This window comes from Capra hircus, chromosome 7 (assembly GCF_001704415.2).
Source record: "Capra hircus breed San Clemente chromosome 7, ASM170441v1, whole genome shotgun sequence".
NCBI lineage: Eukaryota > Metazoa > Chordata > Mammalia > Artiodactyla > Bovidae > Capra > Capra hircus.
This window is the reverse complement of record NC_030814.1, coordinates 86592954-86612453: the sequence shown is the minus strand read 5'-3', so window position 1 is coordinate 86612453 and position 19500 is coordinate 86592954. Positions and strand designations below refer to the sequence as shown.

The following is a 19500-nucleotide window of genomic DNA, read 5'->3' as shown; positions in this document are numbered from 1 at the left end:
TACTCAGAAAGCACGAGGAGATAGGCAAGGAAAGGCAGATGGCCACATAATGAAAAGTATGGTGATACCTTCATTCCCCCATGCACATCGCATCACTGTGGCCCAGATGAAGCTACAAATACTTTATTGGCTATTTGAGACTCATCTTGATGTATTTCACCTGACTAAACATTTTTGTTTTTACCTGATTAAACATGCGTTCTTTTGGGTAAAAAGAGGAGATGAAGGAAGATACTAAATCTCTTTCTAGGTCCAAGTCTGCCTTAGGCTACTCCCTCCAAGACAAGGTAGTCCTAGGTGAGGGCTCAATAGGCCTGGCAGCACTACCACCTCTCTCTGAGCAAGATTAACACTTGTGTATGCAATCTAGAAAAATCGTGCTGATGAGCCTATTTGCAGGGAGGAATAGAGGCACAGACGCAGAGAACAGACCTGTGCACGCAGTGGGGGAAGGAGAAGACGGGACAAATTGAGAGAGTAGCACCGACATATATATACTGCCATGTGTAAAATAGACGGCTAGTAGGAAGCTGCTGTATAACACAGGGAGCTCGGCTCAGGGCTCGGTGATGACCTAGAGGGGTGGGAGGGAGGCTCAAGAGGAAGCGGATACATGTATGCTAATAGCTGATTCATGTTGTTGTACAGCAGGAACTAACACAATATTGTACAGTAATTATACTCCAATTAAAAAATAAAGTAAAAACCAGGAAAAAAGAAAAGAAAAGGGGCCTCATCTTCTGAGTCCTCCTCCCAGAAGAAGAAATTGCCCAGGGATAATCTGAAAATGCAACCATGAAAAGTCAGAGTGGCCCAGCTATGGGGCTGCTGACTAGAGGTGGACTTCAGCTTTCTCATGTGAAAAACAAGGGGACGTTGTTAACTTACCTTTCCAGCGAGCATTTAGTCTCTTGGTTGGACTATCAGTTCACACACTTGGATATTTCACTCCAGTAGTTCCCATTTATTAACTAGGCACAAAAGGCTCAACTCTTAGATTCAGAAATATATCAGCTGCATCACGCTAAGTCTGTAAGGGTAAAGTGACATACGCAGTCAAGCAATTATGCAGTGGCATTCATTGTGGACAGATTCTGTTCTTAGCTGACTGAACCACGTAAAAGGGCTGCTGCTGGTATTGGGAATTCTGAAAATATTTTTCCTGCTGGCTGAGGTCCAATGACTTGCAAGCAAGTAGATAGAAGAAATCCTGCTCCAACACAGTGCTACTCAGAGAGAGCCGGCAAAGAGGGCAAAGACTAGGATCAAAGCCTGCTGCTGCTGCTGCTGCTGCTGCTGCTGCTGCTAAGTCGCTTCAGTCGTGTCTGACTCTGTGTGACCCCATAGACAGCAGCCCACCAGGCTCCCCGATCCCTGGGATTCTCCAGGCAAAGCCTAAAGAGGCTCTAACTGAGCAAAAGATCAGCAAACTTCTCTCTGTCGAGAACAAGCAAAGAGCAAATCAAGTTGAATAACAGATCATATGTGGCTATGGCGTCGGCTGGATCTTTGCTCCCTCGTTGTCCCCTGCCTTCTCCCCACCAACTGAAAAGCCATGGGTTACAGTAGAAAGACGGGTGCTTTCGATTCAGACAGTAATGAGCATAAATTTCTTAATTCTAAAACAAGCCAACTGTGTGAATTCAGGATAGGTTACTTCATGACTCATGGCCTCAGTTTCCATATCTGTTGAATGAAGAAAGAGAATCAATATTCTGAGAGCTATCGAGAGGATTACATATAAAAGGATAATGTAAGTAAAATGTACAGTGTTATATTGAGTGAACAGAAGGTGGTCAATAAGATGCTGCTGAAGGTTAATGAAATGGGTGTTGAGCTGATATTTAAATAGAACATCCATAGCTGTCCAAATAAAGTAATGCCAATAACACACACATACTGTGCTTCAGGCTGCGTTCACATTGTGTTACCCTTCAACCATGGGGTTTTAACTAGTAGATAGCCCATGGACAGAAAAACACTCTTAGTTTTGCTAGTATCATTTTAATAAATTTTCAGTCATATTGCAGTACCTGAAAAAAAACCATAGGAAAGCTAATGCAGAATTATAAAATAGAATTTAAGTACATTTATTTTAGCTTCAGTACAGCACGCATGTGTGTAATTAAGTCCCAATGAGATCTCTGCATTCCCTTGTGTCATCAGAAGCATTTCATCAGATAAATGATGAAAGTGGAGAATGCCACCTCATCCCTGGGCAGGTGCCTCACGACTTTCTAACACTTGGAGGGGTTTTAAATGAGGCCCTTTGCATTTATTCCTCAGTAAAACTCTGCTATTTCAGTTGCCCTAATTAAAGAGGAGATCCTGATTTCTTTTCTCCATTAATAACATCGTTAATAATTATATTTCAGTAATAAATCTTCCCAAGTGACTATCTTTACTGAATATAAGTATGCTTATTACAAGGAAAATAAAATCGGCAAAAGAGCTAAGAGCACAATGCAGGAAAAGAGCTATTAGAAGAGGTTTGTGAAGGACAGAGACAAACAAGAGAACAGAGATCAACTCTGAAAAGTCAGCCTTGTCAAGATTTTTAACATCCAAAAGTGCCATTAATTCCTCTCTAATGAATCTTACATTATGAAGATTATATGTTTTAGTCAAGGAAAGTGCCATATTTGTCACAATATTAAGCAATGTTATTTTTTTGAAACCCCTTAAAGATCTTTGCTAAAAGAGACGGTTGGCACATAAGGAAGTCATTACTAAGGCAAATGCTACATGACCTCAGGACAATCAGTTCCAAATAACGGCAGTAACTTACAATGCTTTCAAATCAATTTTGATGCAAATTTTAGTGTTCTAGTTTGAAAAAAGAAAATCAAAGTATAAAACAGCATGTATAATATGCTACATTTTGTGTATCAAGGGAGAAGAAAATACACATATGTCTTTTCTGCTTATGAAACTGTAGAAAAACATGCCCACAAACATACATACACCTAAAATGGGGGTTATGTGCAGTAAAGGGCAGATTTGGGTGAATAGAGAGTGAGGCTGACAGCGGTAGATATTAGAAATTTTTGTTTGATTTTGGAACTATGCAAATATATTACTTATTTACAAGATGAAATTTTAAAAATATGCTTTCACAAGAGCTTCTTATACAGATTTTCATTTTTTCTTACATTTATTGAATAAGATTATATTTTTCTACAAACTGGGCACTACTGATTCAGATTTGAGAAAGAATGGTATAGAAATGAAACATTTTCCTATGTGTTTTATAAATAGCAATATAATTGTAAAATTAATTTTATATTTATAATTTCTGCATTTATTTTCGTATCTTTGTGCCATCAGCCAACCTGTATTAAAATCTTTTTGACCTATTCTTGGTTCAGTTTGATCCCAAAGCTAATAAGATCGAAGAGGAATAATACTTCCTCCAGATTGTAAATTATTGACTAAACAATTGCTCATTTTAATCACTTATGAAGCCAGAACTCAAAGCATATTGACATAAATATCATGCCCATAATCCCTTATTAATGTTTCCAGCCTTTGTAGCAAGCATGCTTTGGTGACTACGACCATTATGAAATACATCAAATTTGACCAAAAGGAAACAACACAAATTTTTCAGTGTTTTGAAAAAGAATACTGTCATACCTGTTTTATTATAAATAACCAGGTTCTGTCATATTTTATCTTCTTGCCAGCAAATGAAGGACATTGTTTCATAAAGCTTCTAAAATGTACATGAATATTTAATTAAATCATATTTCCTTGAGAAAATAAAGTTCATTCGCATTTATAGCAGACAATTGTGAGGAGTAAGATAATTGTCATAAGACCAGGGTAGCCAGTACCGGTTGCTTGTGGAACAAAACTCCTCAAATTTTTAAAACTTTTTTTAAAAAATAAACTTACAATCATAAGTGTTCATTTACTTTAAAAATCCTAAAGATGAAGAAAATTATTGTCTATATATTTAAGTCCTTGTATAAATTACAAAACTCAAGTTTATGTTACAGAGTCCCTTCCCCATAGGAAGCATAAAGCACTTTTGTGGTACCTTTCACCAGTAAATATTTGTATCACATTGAATTTGACAAACGAAAGAAAAGTCGATATTGCGTCTTAAAGCCCCAAGAGAACATTCTTCTAAGCTGTCTCTCATGTTGAATGAGCTTCAAAAGTCATTTGATTGCCACGATTTAACTCAATCTCAAATAAAGATATATAAAAGTAATATGCCTATTGACTTCAGTAGAAATCTGAAATATCAGTGAACTGCAGACTCTTCTTGTTTGAGGTCAACAAACACTCTTTGGAAGACAACCAAGAGTAGTTTAAGACCTGGACAACAAAATAAAATTATAACAATAATAATTATAATAATAAAAATAATAATAAAATTAAACAACAACAACCAACAATGAGGTAAACTCCCCTTTAAAAAGGCAATATGTGTTGCCTGGATTGTCAGGAGAGAGTTCGATTGTACCTGACACCCAAATGTTTTTCCAACCATAGTTCAGCCAGTTGCACGGTTGAGGCAAAAGTACTTGCCTTGGATCCTAAGCACATCTTATACTGCTTAGGGTCCAAGTTAGGGTCACAATGAACTGGATGGAAAATGTGGACCACTCCTACTTCTTGACTTCTGAAGGGCCTCAAGCCAGATAGAATGACTTTATTGTAGAGATCTACATCTTCCAGTCCCCAGCCTTGTATTGAGGTATCAAATCCACCTGCACCCAGAAGATCACTTTTATAAATACAGGTAATTCCATATCCATAATCTCTCCAGAATCCAGTCTTCTTTGAGAAGACGAAGTCGTCATCGGTTGGAGGGTTTCCCCCATTGGTTACCTTTGGGTCATACTGGCTAAAGATGATGGGGTAGTACACCTGTTGTCCCTGAATTGTATTGTCTCTACATCGTTGGAGAAAATCTCCTCTGAAGATCAAGTCAACATCACAAAATAGCAGCAAAGTATCATTGTCAAACTGGGAAGATCCCATTTCAAGACCAAGACCTCTGGAAAACTCCCCCTTCATGGGGATCAGGGTGATTTCTGCTTTGGGGTACTTGTTCTGATATTCTTGTATAAGCTCAATATGCTTGTTGGAATCTTGGCCAGAATCCTTACTGAAAAGGATGATGATCAGTTTTACATTCTGCTTTGGGATAAGACAAGTGTTTTCAAAGTTCTCCATGAATCTCAAGAAAGTCTCATACCTTCCAATGAGAGGAACAAGAATGTGTATTTTCTTTTCACTGTGCCCTCCCACTTCTTTGGCACCTTGAAAAGAAGATAGTATCTTTAAAGAATTAGATATGAAGGAGAATGACTGAGTGTCACTGTTAATACTCTCTACAAGGCTGTTGACATCTAGCTCTTCAGTTTCTCTGAAGAAAGGCTTGCTGAACAACTGCTGAAGATAGGCATGGCGTCTTACTGGCACAGTCAGTTTCCTTCCCTTGTGTCTTTTGTATAAGAGAAGTAAATCCAAAATGTACTCCACCCCGTGCATGGGATCAACCCTGCGGTAGCCATACTGGATTTCTTTGAAGTCAATGAGCCGTCCTCTAGTCTTGGCATTCTCATTGATCATCTCCATCACCTGTAGGACGGTATCATCCAGCGCGGTTCTCAGGATGCTATTGATGCTCTGTCGAGGAGGCTGGTTCTCAGATGCTGAGTAAAGGAGTTTCCCTGTCAGGAACTCCCATTCTATCACTTCATCTCTCTCCCGAGGCTGGAAGTGGTTGAAAGAAGGCATTACTCCCAGCTGCTGGTCCTCTTTGCTCACTTCGCTATTACTAAGCTTGCTCATCAGCGCACTCTCCCGGTGGAGCTGGATGGTGCGGTAGCGCAGTTCAGAAATTTTGCGGCTGAGCATGTAATTATGAAGCCTGTACTGGTAGGCGGGCCTTTTGTTTGGATGAAGTGTTATGGCTGCATGGATTTTGCTGTTGTGAAGGTCTTGGATATAACCCTTGCGATTGTGTTCATAATTTTCATGGAACAGTTGTTGCATCTGAAAAGTAGAAGGAAATCAAGATGTTAAAATAAATTTTTAAGGAAACTAAGCAATAAAAGTTAAACTAAAATACTTAATAAGAATTACTTATACCATATTTCATAACAAAAATGATGTAACTTATGAAAAATGGGAAAAAAATCTTTAATGGGCTCTTCACAAAAGAGAATATGTAAATGCCTGATAAACATGCAAAACATTTCTCTCGCTCATTCATCACCAGTGTAACGCAATTTAAAGTCACAATGTGATATTTAACCTACAAAAAATGGCTAGTGATACATAATGCACTGTCAAAGAATTAATAGCAGATTTGGAACTCTCATACACGGCTGGTGAGAATGTAACTTGGTTCAACCACTGTGGAAAACTGTATTGATTAAAGTGATCAGATGTATTTCCTGTTACTCAGTAATTCTACTCTTAGAAATATGCCCAATACAAATACATGCATACATTTACCTAAATATATATATATATATATTTTCAAAGCAGTATTATTCCTAATGCACCCAAACTGAAAGCAACGTGAATGTACATCAAGAATTGGTAAATAAATCTAATAGAAAATAATACATCAATTAAATGAAATACTACTACTCAACAACACAGACAAACTCACAAACAAGTAAAAGAAGCCATGTACAAATGAATACATTTTATATGATTCTATTCATATGAAATCAAGAAACAGGTACAGCTAACCGATGCAGTTAGCTGTAAGAATACTGATCAAAAATCCAGAAAGGGGGCAGGAAGCTCTGCAGTGTTAACAGTATTATATTTGCTGATCTAAGTCATGGTGACACATGTGCATTTAATTTGCAAACATTCACTCAACTATTACTTAAGATGTATTTGCCATCCCCCAATTAATAAATAACTTTCTTTCAAAAATATGCATATACATGTATGTAAAACCAGGTAGGTTTTTTGATATGTATGTACATAAATGTGTATGAATATGTGAGAAGAGAGAGAGAGAATATGAATATCAGAATTTTCCTAGCAAAGGTGACCTAAAAAATGTAAGACCAATACCATGGCAGATTCATTATCTCCAGTATTTCTCCTGGTTCTTATTCTATACTCTAAGATTTTCAAATCAACATCATCTGACCTTGAAGAATGTAATAGCAGATATTCTGATATGGATTTTAATGGCAACCCACTCCAGTGTTCTTGCCTAGAGAATCCCAAGGACGGGGGAGCCTGGTGGGCTTCTGTCTACGGGGTCGCACAGAGTCGGACACGACTGAAGCAACTTAGCAGCAGCAGCAGCAGCAAGAGAGTTTAGTTACATCCAATATTTTTTCCTAAAAACATATACCAATTTTTATTTAAAACTTTGATGTTCAATCAAATTAAATCCATATACATGGGCTATTATATCTCTAATTTTGTATTATTATCCTTCACCTGAAATTGCCTCAACATATTACTTTAGGTAGGTTTCCATGGGGTTTTTTGGTATGCAACAAGGTAAAAAATTCTAATGGCATATAGAATACTAGTGTTACCACCTCTACAAAGTATTGGCTCTCTGAAACTCTTCTTTCTTAAGGCCTGCTTTACATTACTAACAAAACAGGAACATGCTAAATTAAATAGGAGACATTGCTCAGAGGTGAACTGTTAAACTGCAGACTTATCTAGCTCCTTTAGTGATACTGAAGTGATTAATACTGCACAGCTTGATAAAGGTGACATTTGTTATAGAACAAAAATTATCAGTATTAAAATGGTTAAGTAACTTGCATCACTCATATCATCACAACACAAGTTCCCTATATAGTGCTTATTTTTCTAGTGTATTCCTTTGCAGAAATATTATAAGCAAAGTCAGTGAGGGGGGCAATATTTAAAAAGAGCACACTCATACATACTCTAGGTAGTTAAGATCATCTTGAATTCGTTATATTTTCCATTAAGAAACATAGAGTATATCCAAATTTTCTGCTTATATGTAGGGAGGATCAAGCTCTGTAGCATAGACAGGAGAATGTTTAAGAACCTGGCTGTGAAATTAGCCAGATCTAGACTTAAGGACTGGCTCCACCATTTCTAAGCCATTTCCTAGCCAATCTATTTAAATCTCAGTCTCCTAATCTATAATAGAGAAAATGCCAACCACCTCAATGCATATTAAAATGTTGCTCAATAAGAAAAAAATATATATACATTGCTTAGTACTATATCTGGTATCAATCAAGACAATCAAGACAAGGATTTGCCAGCTTCCTCCGGAGATTCCTCTTTTTAACTAGGAGTTTTCAGAGAATGAGAGCAGCTCTCTCTAGGCTTGCCTCGTCTTTGTTCATTTCTGGAAATGCTTGGGAACAGTTATAATTTGGCCATATACACTCAGTGCTTCAATGTATGAAGCATATAATTGAGGAAACTTCTGCTAATAAAAATCCTCAACATTTTACTACAAGAGAGATAAAGTATTGTGGGGATTTTTGGGAAACCAAGGTTCAAGAAGGTTAAGTGATTTAACCAAGGGTCTACTGAGAGTAATGAGATTATGACCCAAACTAGAATAAGCAGTCACTTTTGCTACTTATCACACAAAATTTTGAATACAGCAAAATTGTTTTAAGAAAAAGTATAAAATACACATTTAAAATTATATTAGCTTGTTTGAAATAATTCAGAATTTCCTTTCCCTTATAGAATTTTCAGTTGGTTTCATGGTACCTCCACAACCTTATACTGAAAGTAAAAATCATTTCACACTAACAAAATCACAGAAGCAACTGACATCAATGGGTCCTGACTGATTTCAGTGTTTCTGCAAGTTTCTGTGTCTCAAAGTCTCTGCAAGAGGAAAAGACTAGATGAAAAATAGCCTCACTCCACCAAGAAAAGAATTCATGAAACTGAGGAAAATATTAAGCGACAGTTCTAAAAGTCATAAGAAGAATTTTCCTCTCTCTTGGAAAACAACAAATTAGAAATATAAGATCTAGGGATGTCATGGTAGAGATGAAATGTCAGTTCACAGAACTAAGAAATAAAGATAAACTGTCTTTATTATATATCTTTGTTACATATATAATATCTTTGTATATTATACAAAATAAACTCAGATGTGAAAATTAAATAATAAGAAAAATAATGAATAAACACTGTGGAAGGCTCAGTAAAGGGGAAAAAGAAATTAAGAAAGCTAAAAAATAAAATATAAATAAAGTTATGATGGTTTAAGAGAAATAATTCAGGACTTAGAAAAGTACTTTGTTTAGAGTAACTGCTATTAATAAGAGTTATAATAAGCGTAAGCTATTATTATTACTATAGTTGTTACTTCTCTTTTTTTTTTTAACTACTATTATCATCAGTGTAAGTATTGAATAAATGAGTAAAGGAGAATGGCCTCATTTTCCTTAGAAAAGAACTCAAATATGCTCAGTACAGCCATCATTTAATTTCAGATCATCATCTAGAAACTAAAAGACTGAATTGTCTTTAAGAGGTCTTTGTTGAAATGAAGTGGAAATAAAAGGCCATGCCATTATCAGAAAGCTTTGTGTTCTTTATTAAGAAAATAATTTAATTATTTTTTCTCTATGAAAGAGAAAATGTCTTTATTTATATAAAGAACCTATTTCAATTTATTATAAGTTCTTTTGTCCCCATTAGGCTACTTCTTTTTTCATGAAAAGGATTCTCTAATTTAGAAAATTCTCTTTAAATCTATTCCTATATATCAGACTAAGGAAAACTTGGGAAAAGAAGGTATTCTTGTCCGAGGAAGTACAGACTCAGAATAATTCATGAAGGTGAACAAGGAAATAATAAATCATTAAAGATGTGTAAAATATAATGGTGACTAGGTACCTAAGGGCTGGGCAATTTGCCTTGCAAATATTTTAATTCATTTTACTATGATTTAGTTATGCAGTTGCACATAACTAAAGGGAGAGTCTTAGTGCCCTTGATGCAAATACCTAGTGATTTTTCTTTTATTGTATAAGACTAGTAGATATAAAGGTTTAGAGCAAAATAGTGAATTTTTTTTTAATTTTTATTTTTACTTTATTTTACTCTACAGTACTGTATTGGTTTTGCCATACATTGACATGAATCCACCACGGGTGTACATGCATTCCCAAACATGAACCCCCCTCCCGCCTCCCTCCCCATAACATCTCTCTGCGTCATCCCTGTGCACCAGCCCCAAGCATCCTGTATCCTGCATCGGACATAGACTGGCGATTCGTTTCTTACGGATGGCTAGCAAACACATGAAAAGATGCTCAACATCACTCATTATCAGAGAAATGCAAATCAAAACCACAATGAGGTACCACTTCACACCAGTCAAAATAGTGAATTTTTGAATTAACACTATTACTTTTCCTCAATTATTATCTTCACATATTAACAGTAAAGTTCTTAAACTATGTCTTGCCTTTCTGGTAATAATGACACAATGAAACAGTACCTAATTCTAAATATTAAGGAGAAGAAATAAGTTTGGGGAAAATGAACACCCATATATCATTCTATAATTATAAATAGAATGAAGAAATGTTAAAGGTATACAGTTTGAAAAAGTTTTGGAATTTGACAGCAAAGAACTAAATATGATAAGATATACCCGTCTTCATGCTTGTCACATAAAATTGAGAGCATTACATATTTTGCCACTAAAGATTTATAAAATAATAGTACCTTGGCAATAGCCACATCTAATCCACAAATTCTAGTTAAAAAAATTCAATGTACACAAGTAATAAAATTGTGTGAAACTGCATGCGTAAACATAAGTAAAACTTGGGAAATCTAAATAAGATCAGTGGAATATATTAATGCCAATATCCTGGCTGGGATATGTCACTATAGTTTTGCAAGATTTTGCCACTGGGAGAAACTGCTTTAACAAATCCATGGGATTTCCTTGCATTATTTGTTAGCTGCTATCAATAATTATCTGAAAATAAAAGATTTAATAAATATATGTGCAAAAATTAAAAATCATATCATTTTAAAAAGTCATCCCAAAGTCTACTTAGAAGGTGTTAAAACTTGTAGTTCAAAGGTTGTGGATCCAAAACTGTGACTTTGCCTTTGTTTACTTGGTAAACCCAGTGTTTTGAATACACTTGAAAAATGTTATGTGAGCAGTGCATTTTCCAGTAATTTTCAGTCCCATAAAGTTTCTTTATGTTTGTTTTATGAATTTAAAGTTGCCTGAGGGCATTTGTGTTCTTGACTATCTTTTTAAAGTACCAAAAAAATATCATAAAATGTCTTCTTTTGAAATTTTGTCACGTGCCACAACACAGATGAACCTTGAAGACATTACACTAAGTGAAATCAGCTGGTTACAAAAAGACAAATACTATGATTCTACTTTTATGAGATCTATAAAGTAGTCACACTCATAGAGAGAGACACTAGAATGGTAGTTTCCAGAGGCTGGGGGAGGGGAAATGAATTGTTCTGTGGGTACTGAGTTTCAGTTTTGAAAGATGAAAAAGTTCTGCTGTTGCACAACAATGTGAATATAGCTGACATCACTAAACTGTACCCTTGAAAATGATAAAGACGGTAAAAAAATCTTTTCCTTTTATTCCACATGAGCCCCACCTTTCCTAAACAGGAAATGTGGTCAATTACAAATCACAATCTGGCCGATTAGCATGTAGTAAGAGAAAAGTGTGAACGGCTCAGTCATGTCTGACTCTTTGCGACACCAATGGGGATTGTAGCCTGCCAGGCTCCTCTGTCCATGGAGTTCTCCAGGCAAGAATACTGGAGCGCATTGGCATTCATTCCCTTCTCCAGGGGATCTTCCTGACCCAGGGATGAAACCTGGGAATCCTGCATTTCAGGCAGACTCTTTACTTTGCAGGCAGATTAGTTTCATTCCTGGGTATGAGCAAAAAAAATCTTTCCCTTTGGCTATAGGCTCAGACCTTGCACCCAGACAAGGGCAGAGAAGCAATACAAGAAAAACAGCACTGTTGGAGCGCTGAACACATGCTGAGCTGTACCTAAGATTACCCCCAGACTTCCTAGTGTCCTAGGACAGTAGTTTCATCTCTCATTCAGGTAGTTTAGCTGTGGTTCTGTCACTTGCAACCAAAGGAATCCTGTCAACAACAATCTGGTAAGTGGATGTGTTTTAATTTTAGCTCTGTATTAATGCTCTGTATGATTTGCCTCTGTTTAATTAGCTAGTTTAATTTTGGTTGAAATCCTAAACAATCTCATATGGGCAATCTGTACCATTAAAACTGGTACTATTTTTTCTGTTACATTTAATTTTGTTAGCTATTTTAGTTTAAGAAAAAACAACCTGTCAGACAACACAGAAAATAGCTTCCAGATACTCCTAGTTGTGATGAAGTTTTCTCAGCAGTATATATTTGCAACAGTTTAAAAATACTTTCAGACAACATAGAAAATCATCAAGTGACAGATTTCCCAGCAGGGTATATTCTGGACACATGCCATTATAGGCAAACTTCAAAGGGATTTAAAATAAAAAAAAACAATCACCAAGTTCATAAGATTTCAGTTTATAATATTATGGCACATAATCAATTGTTAGTTTAAATAAATCCATATACCTTAATTAAAATTAACCTGTTAGAAATAAAGTAATACTATGATTAAATATGGGCTTCCCTGGTGGCTCAGAGGGTAAGCGTCTGCCTACAATGTGGGAGACCTGGGTTTGATCCCTGGGTCGGGAAGATCCCCTGGAGAAGGAAATAAAACTAATGATAACTGAACTTGATTGCATATCAGTTTGCTAGATTTAGCCTGACATACACACATTCAGGCAGTGATCATACAAATGCTTCCTGATATTATAGTTAAGATAATAGCAGATGATTGTTGAAATCTATACACTTTACTTCCCCTGTAGATATTTTTAAATCTGGTAAATAGTCAAGTAAATTGTTTGCATTCAATATTACCTTAAAGCTTTTATTCTATTCACAATTTATTACAGTGACAAGCAAAGAAGAATTTTGAAGAAATTTTCAAGCTACCTCTTTGCAAACCTACACACATTCTTTCTTGATCTCATACCAATATAACTTAACTATGCCCTTCACTGGTGATTTAATTACCACACAATAACTTATATGAGACAATGGGAAAGAAGGAGGTTATCACTTCCAAACTAGACTTTCAAGACCTCTGAAAAACAAATGGAAAGATAGTCGTTGCATGCAATTTTGAAAGACATGAACACAATTAATGAATCTTATCCTCTGAAGGAAATATATTAACTATATGCTGGAACTGATCATGCATAAAATTATACCTTGCTTTCCAAATAAAAAAAAGAAAGTAGTCTCTTTTCTAGCTCATGAATTTTATTCCAGTTATGAAAGCTTTGAAAGCCCAAGTTGTTTCCTCTTTAACTATAAAGATGCTAAAGCTACAGTTAAAGACTTATGTTGTTGCTGTTGATTTGTTATTTCCATTCTCCTGCAATTCAAGCTACCAGTCATTTACCCTCATGAAAGACTGAATATGAAAGTGTTAGTTGCTCAGTCGTATCTGACTGTGACACCATGGACTGTAGCCCTCCAGGTAGGAGTGACTGCCTCTGTCCATGGGATTTTCCAGGCAAGACTACTGGAGTGGGTTGCCATTTCCTTCTCTAGCGGATCTTCCCAACCCAGGGATCAAACCCAGGTCTCCTGCATTGGACGCAGATTTTTTTACCATCTGAACCACGAGGGAAGCCCAAAAGACTGATCATAAGCTTATTAATTTGAATGAACATCATATTATCCAATAAGGTAAAAGGTACAAGAATGGAGCAGACATGATATTTTACTTAGAGAATGACATGCACTTCTATAATTATGAACTTAGGCTACAAGACCATTTTTAGTGATCATTATTAATGTTCCTCAAATAAAGAAAGTGAAAGTGAAGTCGCTCAGTCATGCCTGACTCTTTGCGACCCCATGGACTGTAGCCTACCATGTTCCTCTGTCCATGGGATTTTCCAGGCAAGAGTACTGGCCTGGGTTGCTATTTCCTTCTCCAGAGGATCTTCCCAACCCAGGGAATGAACCTGGGTCCCCCGCATTGTAGGAAGATGCTTTACCATCTGAGCACCAGGGAAGTAACTTCAGGGTAATTTGGAGCACCATTTGTAAGAAGCTATAAGTTGATGAAAGTGAAAGTGAAAGTGAAGTCGCTCAGTCGTGTCTGACTCTGCGACCCGTGGACTGTAGCCCACCAGGCTCCTCTGTCCATGGGATTCTCCAGGCAAGAATACTGGAGTAGGGTGCCATTTCCTTCTCCAGGATCTTCCAACAAATAAAAGGAAGGCATCATGCAATTTAACATTAACTGGTTTATGTTAGTAGGTCTATGTTTAATGTCAGTGGGTCTATGTTTAAATATACTCTGAAATGAAAATACAATATTATTTCTCAAGATTAAAGAATGAATATTTAATATTCATTATGTAGAAAGTTGACTTAGGCTGTCCGTACATTATAGAGTACAGTCTTATTGGAGAAATTGGGTAGAAGAATATAGGACAATGTTATGTGCACAGCAGATGTTCGGGAAACCTAGTAGAATCCAATTAATAAAACTTTTCAAAACACGAGAAAGATAACAGATTTATGAAAGTATGACAATTTCAGTAACTTTCCCTGACCAAACCATTCCTGATGTAATCCCTTCCGTCATTTTGTCTGCCTCTCATAATTGTAGAATGAGTGACACATTCATTCATTTAAAAATATTCATTGTGTTTCTACAACATGTCAGTTGCTATGGCAGAGCAACAAAGAAGCCTAGTCCCGGCCCTCATGGAGCTGACTGCCTACTGGGGGAGACAAGCACTAAATATATAAACTCATAAACAGCTGTCTAATTTTGACAAGTTATTAATTATGCCATTTGGTACCTGTTATTTTACTTGACTTTATATGCTTTTCTAGATAACCTGCTCCCAGGGGTCTCCTGGGTAGAGTGCTTAATAAAATATTTATAATTAATTTTTAATAAATTCACATATTCACTCCTAAACTAGTTGGTAACCAAAACAGGAATCAAAACATTTACTCTAAGAACTCTGATTCTCTAAAGGAAAATTTTCAGCATTCTGCATTATTTCTCAGGCTTTTGAATGTTTTTTTAAGTTTAAAAATGCAATGTAACAGAAGTCTTCACACATCTTTGTTGTACGAGATTTGGGATGACAGAGGATGAGATGGCTGGATGGCATCACCGACTAGATGGATGTGAGTTTGAGTGAACTCCGGGAGTTGGTGATGGACAGGGAGGCCTGGCGTGCTGCGATTCATGGGGTCACAAAGAGTCGGGCACGACTGAGCGACTGAACTGAACTGAACTGAACTTAAAGCTTTTATATCTCACTTTGCTGACTAAGGTCCGTCTAGTCAAGGCTATGGTTTTTCCAGTAGTCATGTATGGATGTGAGAGTTGGACTATGAAGAAAGCTGAGTGCCGAAGAATTGATGCTTTTGAACTGTGGTGTTGGAGAAGACTCTTGAGAGTCCCTTATGACTGCAAGGAGATCCACCCAGTCCATTCTGAAGGAGATCAGCCCTGGGATTTCTTTGGGAGGAATGATGCTAAAGCTGAAGCTCCAGTACTTTGGCCACCTGATGCAAAGAGTTGACTCATTGGAAAAGACTCTGATGCTGGGAGGGATTGGGGGCAGGAGGAGAAGGGGACGACAGAGGATAAGATGGCTGGATGGCATCACTGACTCGATGGACATGAATGTGAGTGAACTCCAGGAGTTGGTGATGGACAGGGAAGCCTGGCATGCTGCGATTCATGGGGTCGCAAAGAGTCGGACATGACTGAGCGACTGAACTGAACTGAACTAACTACTCACTTGCACTCCAATATTTAGACCATAACTGATGGTGGTCATACATCTTTTTACTATTTTTATAATTGATGTAGTCACCCAAGCAGGGTGAAAGGTGGAGGATACCCATCATCTTTCCTGCTTTGTGCCACTGGAATGTGAAATGATCGTAAGAGTCCAAACCGAGTCTAAGTCACGCTGGCCTCTGTCACATTAATAATTCCTGCACAAGTAAATGAAGTGCTGCTGAGAGACCACGGAAAATGGGAATGAAAGCAGGGCTGGAAGAAGGTCTTTGACACCTGCATGGAGACACAGCAGTCTTCCTTTCAAGAAACAGGACACAACTAAGGTTAAAGTGGGTGGCGTTAGAACTGGATTGGGGGTACATTTCAGTTACTTAAAGGAAAGAGAAATGAAACTCTCCTGCTCATTTCTCTTTCATTCTTTCAGCTTGTGCTCACGCATGTCTATTTTGAGCCAAGATCCTGTCTCTGGAGTCATGGCCCTGGCTTTGAGATCTGCTCCTCCATTCCCCATCTGACCCTGGACAAATTACAACTTCTGGGAAAAGAAGAGCTCCTGGACTGTTGTGTACATTATATAAAACGTGCTTAAAATAGTGTCTGGCATCAATGGGTATCTTTATTATTATTATTCCGTAAACTCTAGACAGTGAAATTTCTGGCACTTTAAAGCAGACTCAAAGATTTTCCTGCTATACGCTAACATTTAATTTGATAGGTTACTCATGAGTAGCCTTTCATATACATAAAGTGTAAAGATTTTAAAATTGTATATACTTTGCCTATAAGAAAAGACCTGTACTTTTAGATCAGTTTCCAGATCATCAGCTACAATCTAGTAGATGATCAGTGGGTGATCAAACTCTGGACATGTTTCTACCTGATTTAAAGGTTCCTTACCTCTCTTCTCTTGGAACATTCACTTTAGAAAACTTGTGATTGTAAATGCTGCCTCTGCTCCTTTGAGTAATAAATCTTTCAGTCTCTTGCCAGTTTTATAACCCAGGACTCTTTATCAAGTAGCTGGTATCCCTTTGAAATCAAGTAGCCCTTTGAAGGTAATGGCACCCCACACCAGTACTCTAGCCTGGAAAGTCCCATGGAGGGAGGAGCCTGGTAGGCTGCAGTCCATGGGGTCTCGAAGAGTCAGACACGACTGAGCGACTTCACTTTCACTTTTCACTTTCATGCATTGGAGAAGGAAATGGCAACCCACTCCAGTGTTCTTGCCTGGAGAATCCCAGGGACAGGGGAGCCTGGTGGGCTGCCATCTATGGGGTCATACAGAGTCGGACACAACTGAAGAGACTTAGCAGCAGCCCTTTGAAATATAATCATCCAGAAAGACAAATCCTATGTCCCTATCTTAAGGGGAAGGTAGGAGGCTTACTTCCATAAGCACCAATTAGCAAACACAGATGTTCTGATATCACTGACCAGTGTCCATGCTAAAGTCCTCCAGAACTTTTTCATGACCTCATCCCAGCACTTACAAACTCTCCTGCCTTGTGTTTCAGAGGTAGTTTAATTCAGTCTCTCTCCTCTATTGCAACAGTTTTGAATAAGGTCTTCCTGCCCTGCTTAACTCTGTCATGTGTAATTTTTCTTTCACATGGGTCATAAGCAGTACTTGGTGATGCATTGTGTTGATTCACTTAAAACTCTTTGCTCTCATTAGCTTAAAAAAAAGAAAAGAAAAGAAAAGAAAAGAAAGGCTCAAATTAAGATTCTACTCCTTATGGTGTAATCAAGGAGATAAGTAGTGCTTCCTTCCAGCTGATTTTATTAACATTAAAGTTTTATGAAAAATTATGAAGATCCCTAGAGCTAAACATCCAATTAAAATAAAATAAGCATGGCAGGATGTCTATTATAATGTTTTTCTTGGGAGAAAATTCCTAATTATAGTGCTGTAGACTTCTGCATGGGCTCAGCACTGTTGCAGAATGGAAGGGAATCACAGCTCTAATTAACAGGTAGGTGTTTCCAAGATGGTGCTAAACTAAAAATAAGTAAAGCATCATCTTTTAAAAGTCAAGTTTTCTGGAAATGAAAAGACAATGATTCAAGTCATTTTGGCCTTTTTAATTACACTGATATTTCCTTACTGGAGACTGGGTATATGGCTTTTTTGTATCACAAATGTCAAGTTGACACAACAGAAAAATGTAATTTGCTTTAGGGATTGATAAAATTATTTCATGAGATCCAGTTAGTGTCATAGTACACTCATTAGCTTTAGTAAAACAGAAAGCATAATTTGGGTTTCAAGTTGCAGAGTTATCTTTCAAGCTAGGTTAAAAGGAGTTTTTTAAAAAAGTCATCTTGTCTGAACAGATAAATGACTTTTTAGTCCTGAGAAGCAAAGGTAGAATTCCAAGAAGAAAACAGATGAGAGCTGAGCAATACAACTATCCTTAGTACAAGCAATGCCTTAAAAAGATGTATTTTATAAATAAGCAAAATTATACACTCCAAATCCCACTAGCTTTGAGGTTTGTTTTCACGACTATTCAATGCTATTCCTCCCAATACTGAAGGGCATTTAAAATATTTTCTACATAATTTTTATAGGGTTATTTAAGAAGATGGATCACTTATTTAATGAATATTATGTCTATTTTTTTTAGTATTTTGTAGGGCTAATCTCAGTGGCACATTCATTATAAAAAATACTTCATAAAAAGGTAAATGACTTGGAATCACAATTTAATATATGAGTTATAGAACAATTAGCTATTTACAAGGAAAAATAAATTTAGATCCTCACCTACCTCACGTCTTATACTGAATACATGATATACATGTATGTGTGTATATATGTCTGTATTTCAGATGTATTAAAGATCTAAATCCTACTAGTGTCATCCCTTAAAACAAGAAAAAATACTGTAAAAGAATCAGAAAAATGTAGGTAAGCATTTACATTTTCTAAGCACATGGATAAATCCTTAAGCAAAAACACAAATAAAAATTATATGTAGTATTATATTAACTGTAAAACATCACCATATCAAAACTCCATAAATAAAACTTAAAACCAAATATTAAATTGTATAAGTGATTCTTGCAATAATGATGCCACGTCAAGAGTTATTATCCTTAATATATCATTAATCTATCATTGCTCTCCTTTAACCCTCATCACCATTTCAATCTCTTCCATCTCCCAACTATCACCTGAATCTTTATTTTCTTCCTTCTATCTTCAGGATGGCCACTCTGGTCTCTCTATTTCTGTACTAATCACCTTTCTGACTCTGTATTTCTGACTAATCACCTTTCTCTCATCTGCCCACTCTCCAAATGGTTCTCTATGATGCAACATAAGTCAACTTTCCAAGATGCATATATGATCATGCAACCTTCCTTTTCCCCATCAATGACAGCCAATGCTTTTAGAATGATCATGCATTCCTCTCCAGCCTTCTCTCTTACCTCCTACCCTCTATGCTCTAGTCCTGCTGGCTTCCTCTCTCTCTTTATTGCCTTTGCACATGCTTTCCCACTATCAGTTTAAATATCACTGCCTCATGGATACCTTCTCTGAAAAGATTAGGCCTGGTATATATTCCCCTGGTACCAGGCACCATTCTTCCCCACGATTTGACTCAG

The 19500-nt window shown here is 36.8% G+C and overlaps 1 protein-coding gene across 1 annotated transcript in view; it reads right to left on the bottom strand.

Annotated features, from left to right (window-relative positions):
• CHSY3 (chondroitin sulfate synthase 3) overlaps positions 3613-19500 on the bottom strand; it is a 288437-nt gene continuing 272549 nt past the window's right edge. The window contains exon 3 of the mRNA XM_018050710.1: positions 3613-6015. Within this exon, the coding sequence (XP_017906199.1) occupies positions 4453-6015 (1563 nt within the window). The 3' untranslated portion in view covers positions 3613-4452. The remainder of the gene's footprint in view (positions 6016-19500) is intronic.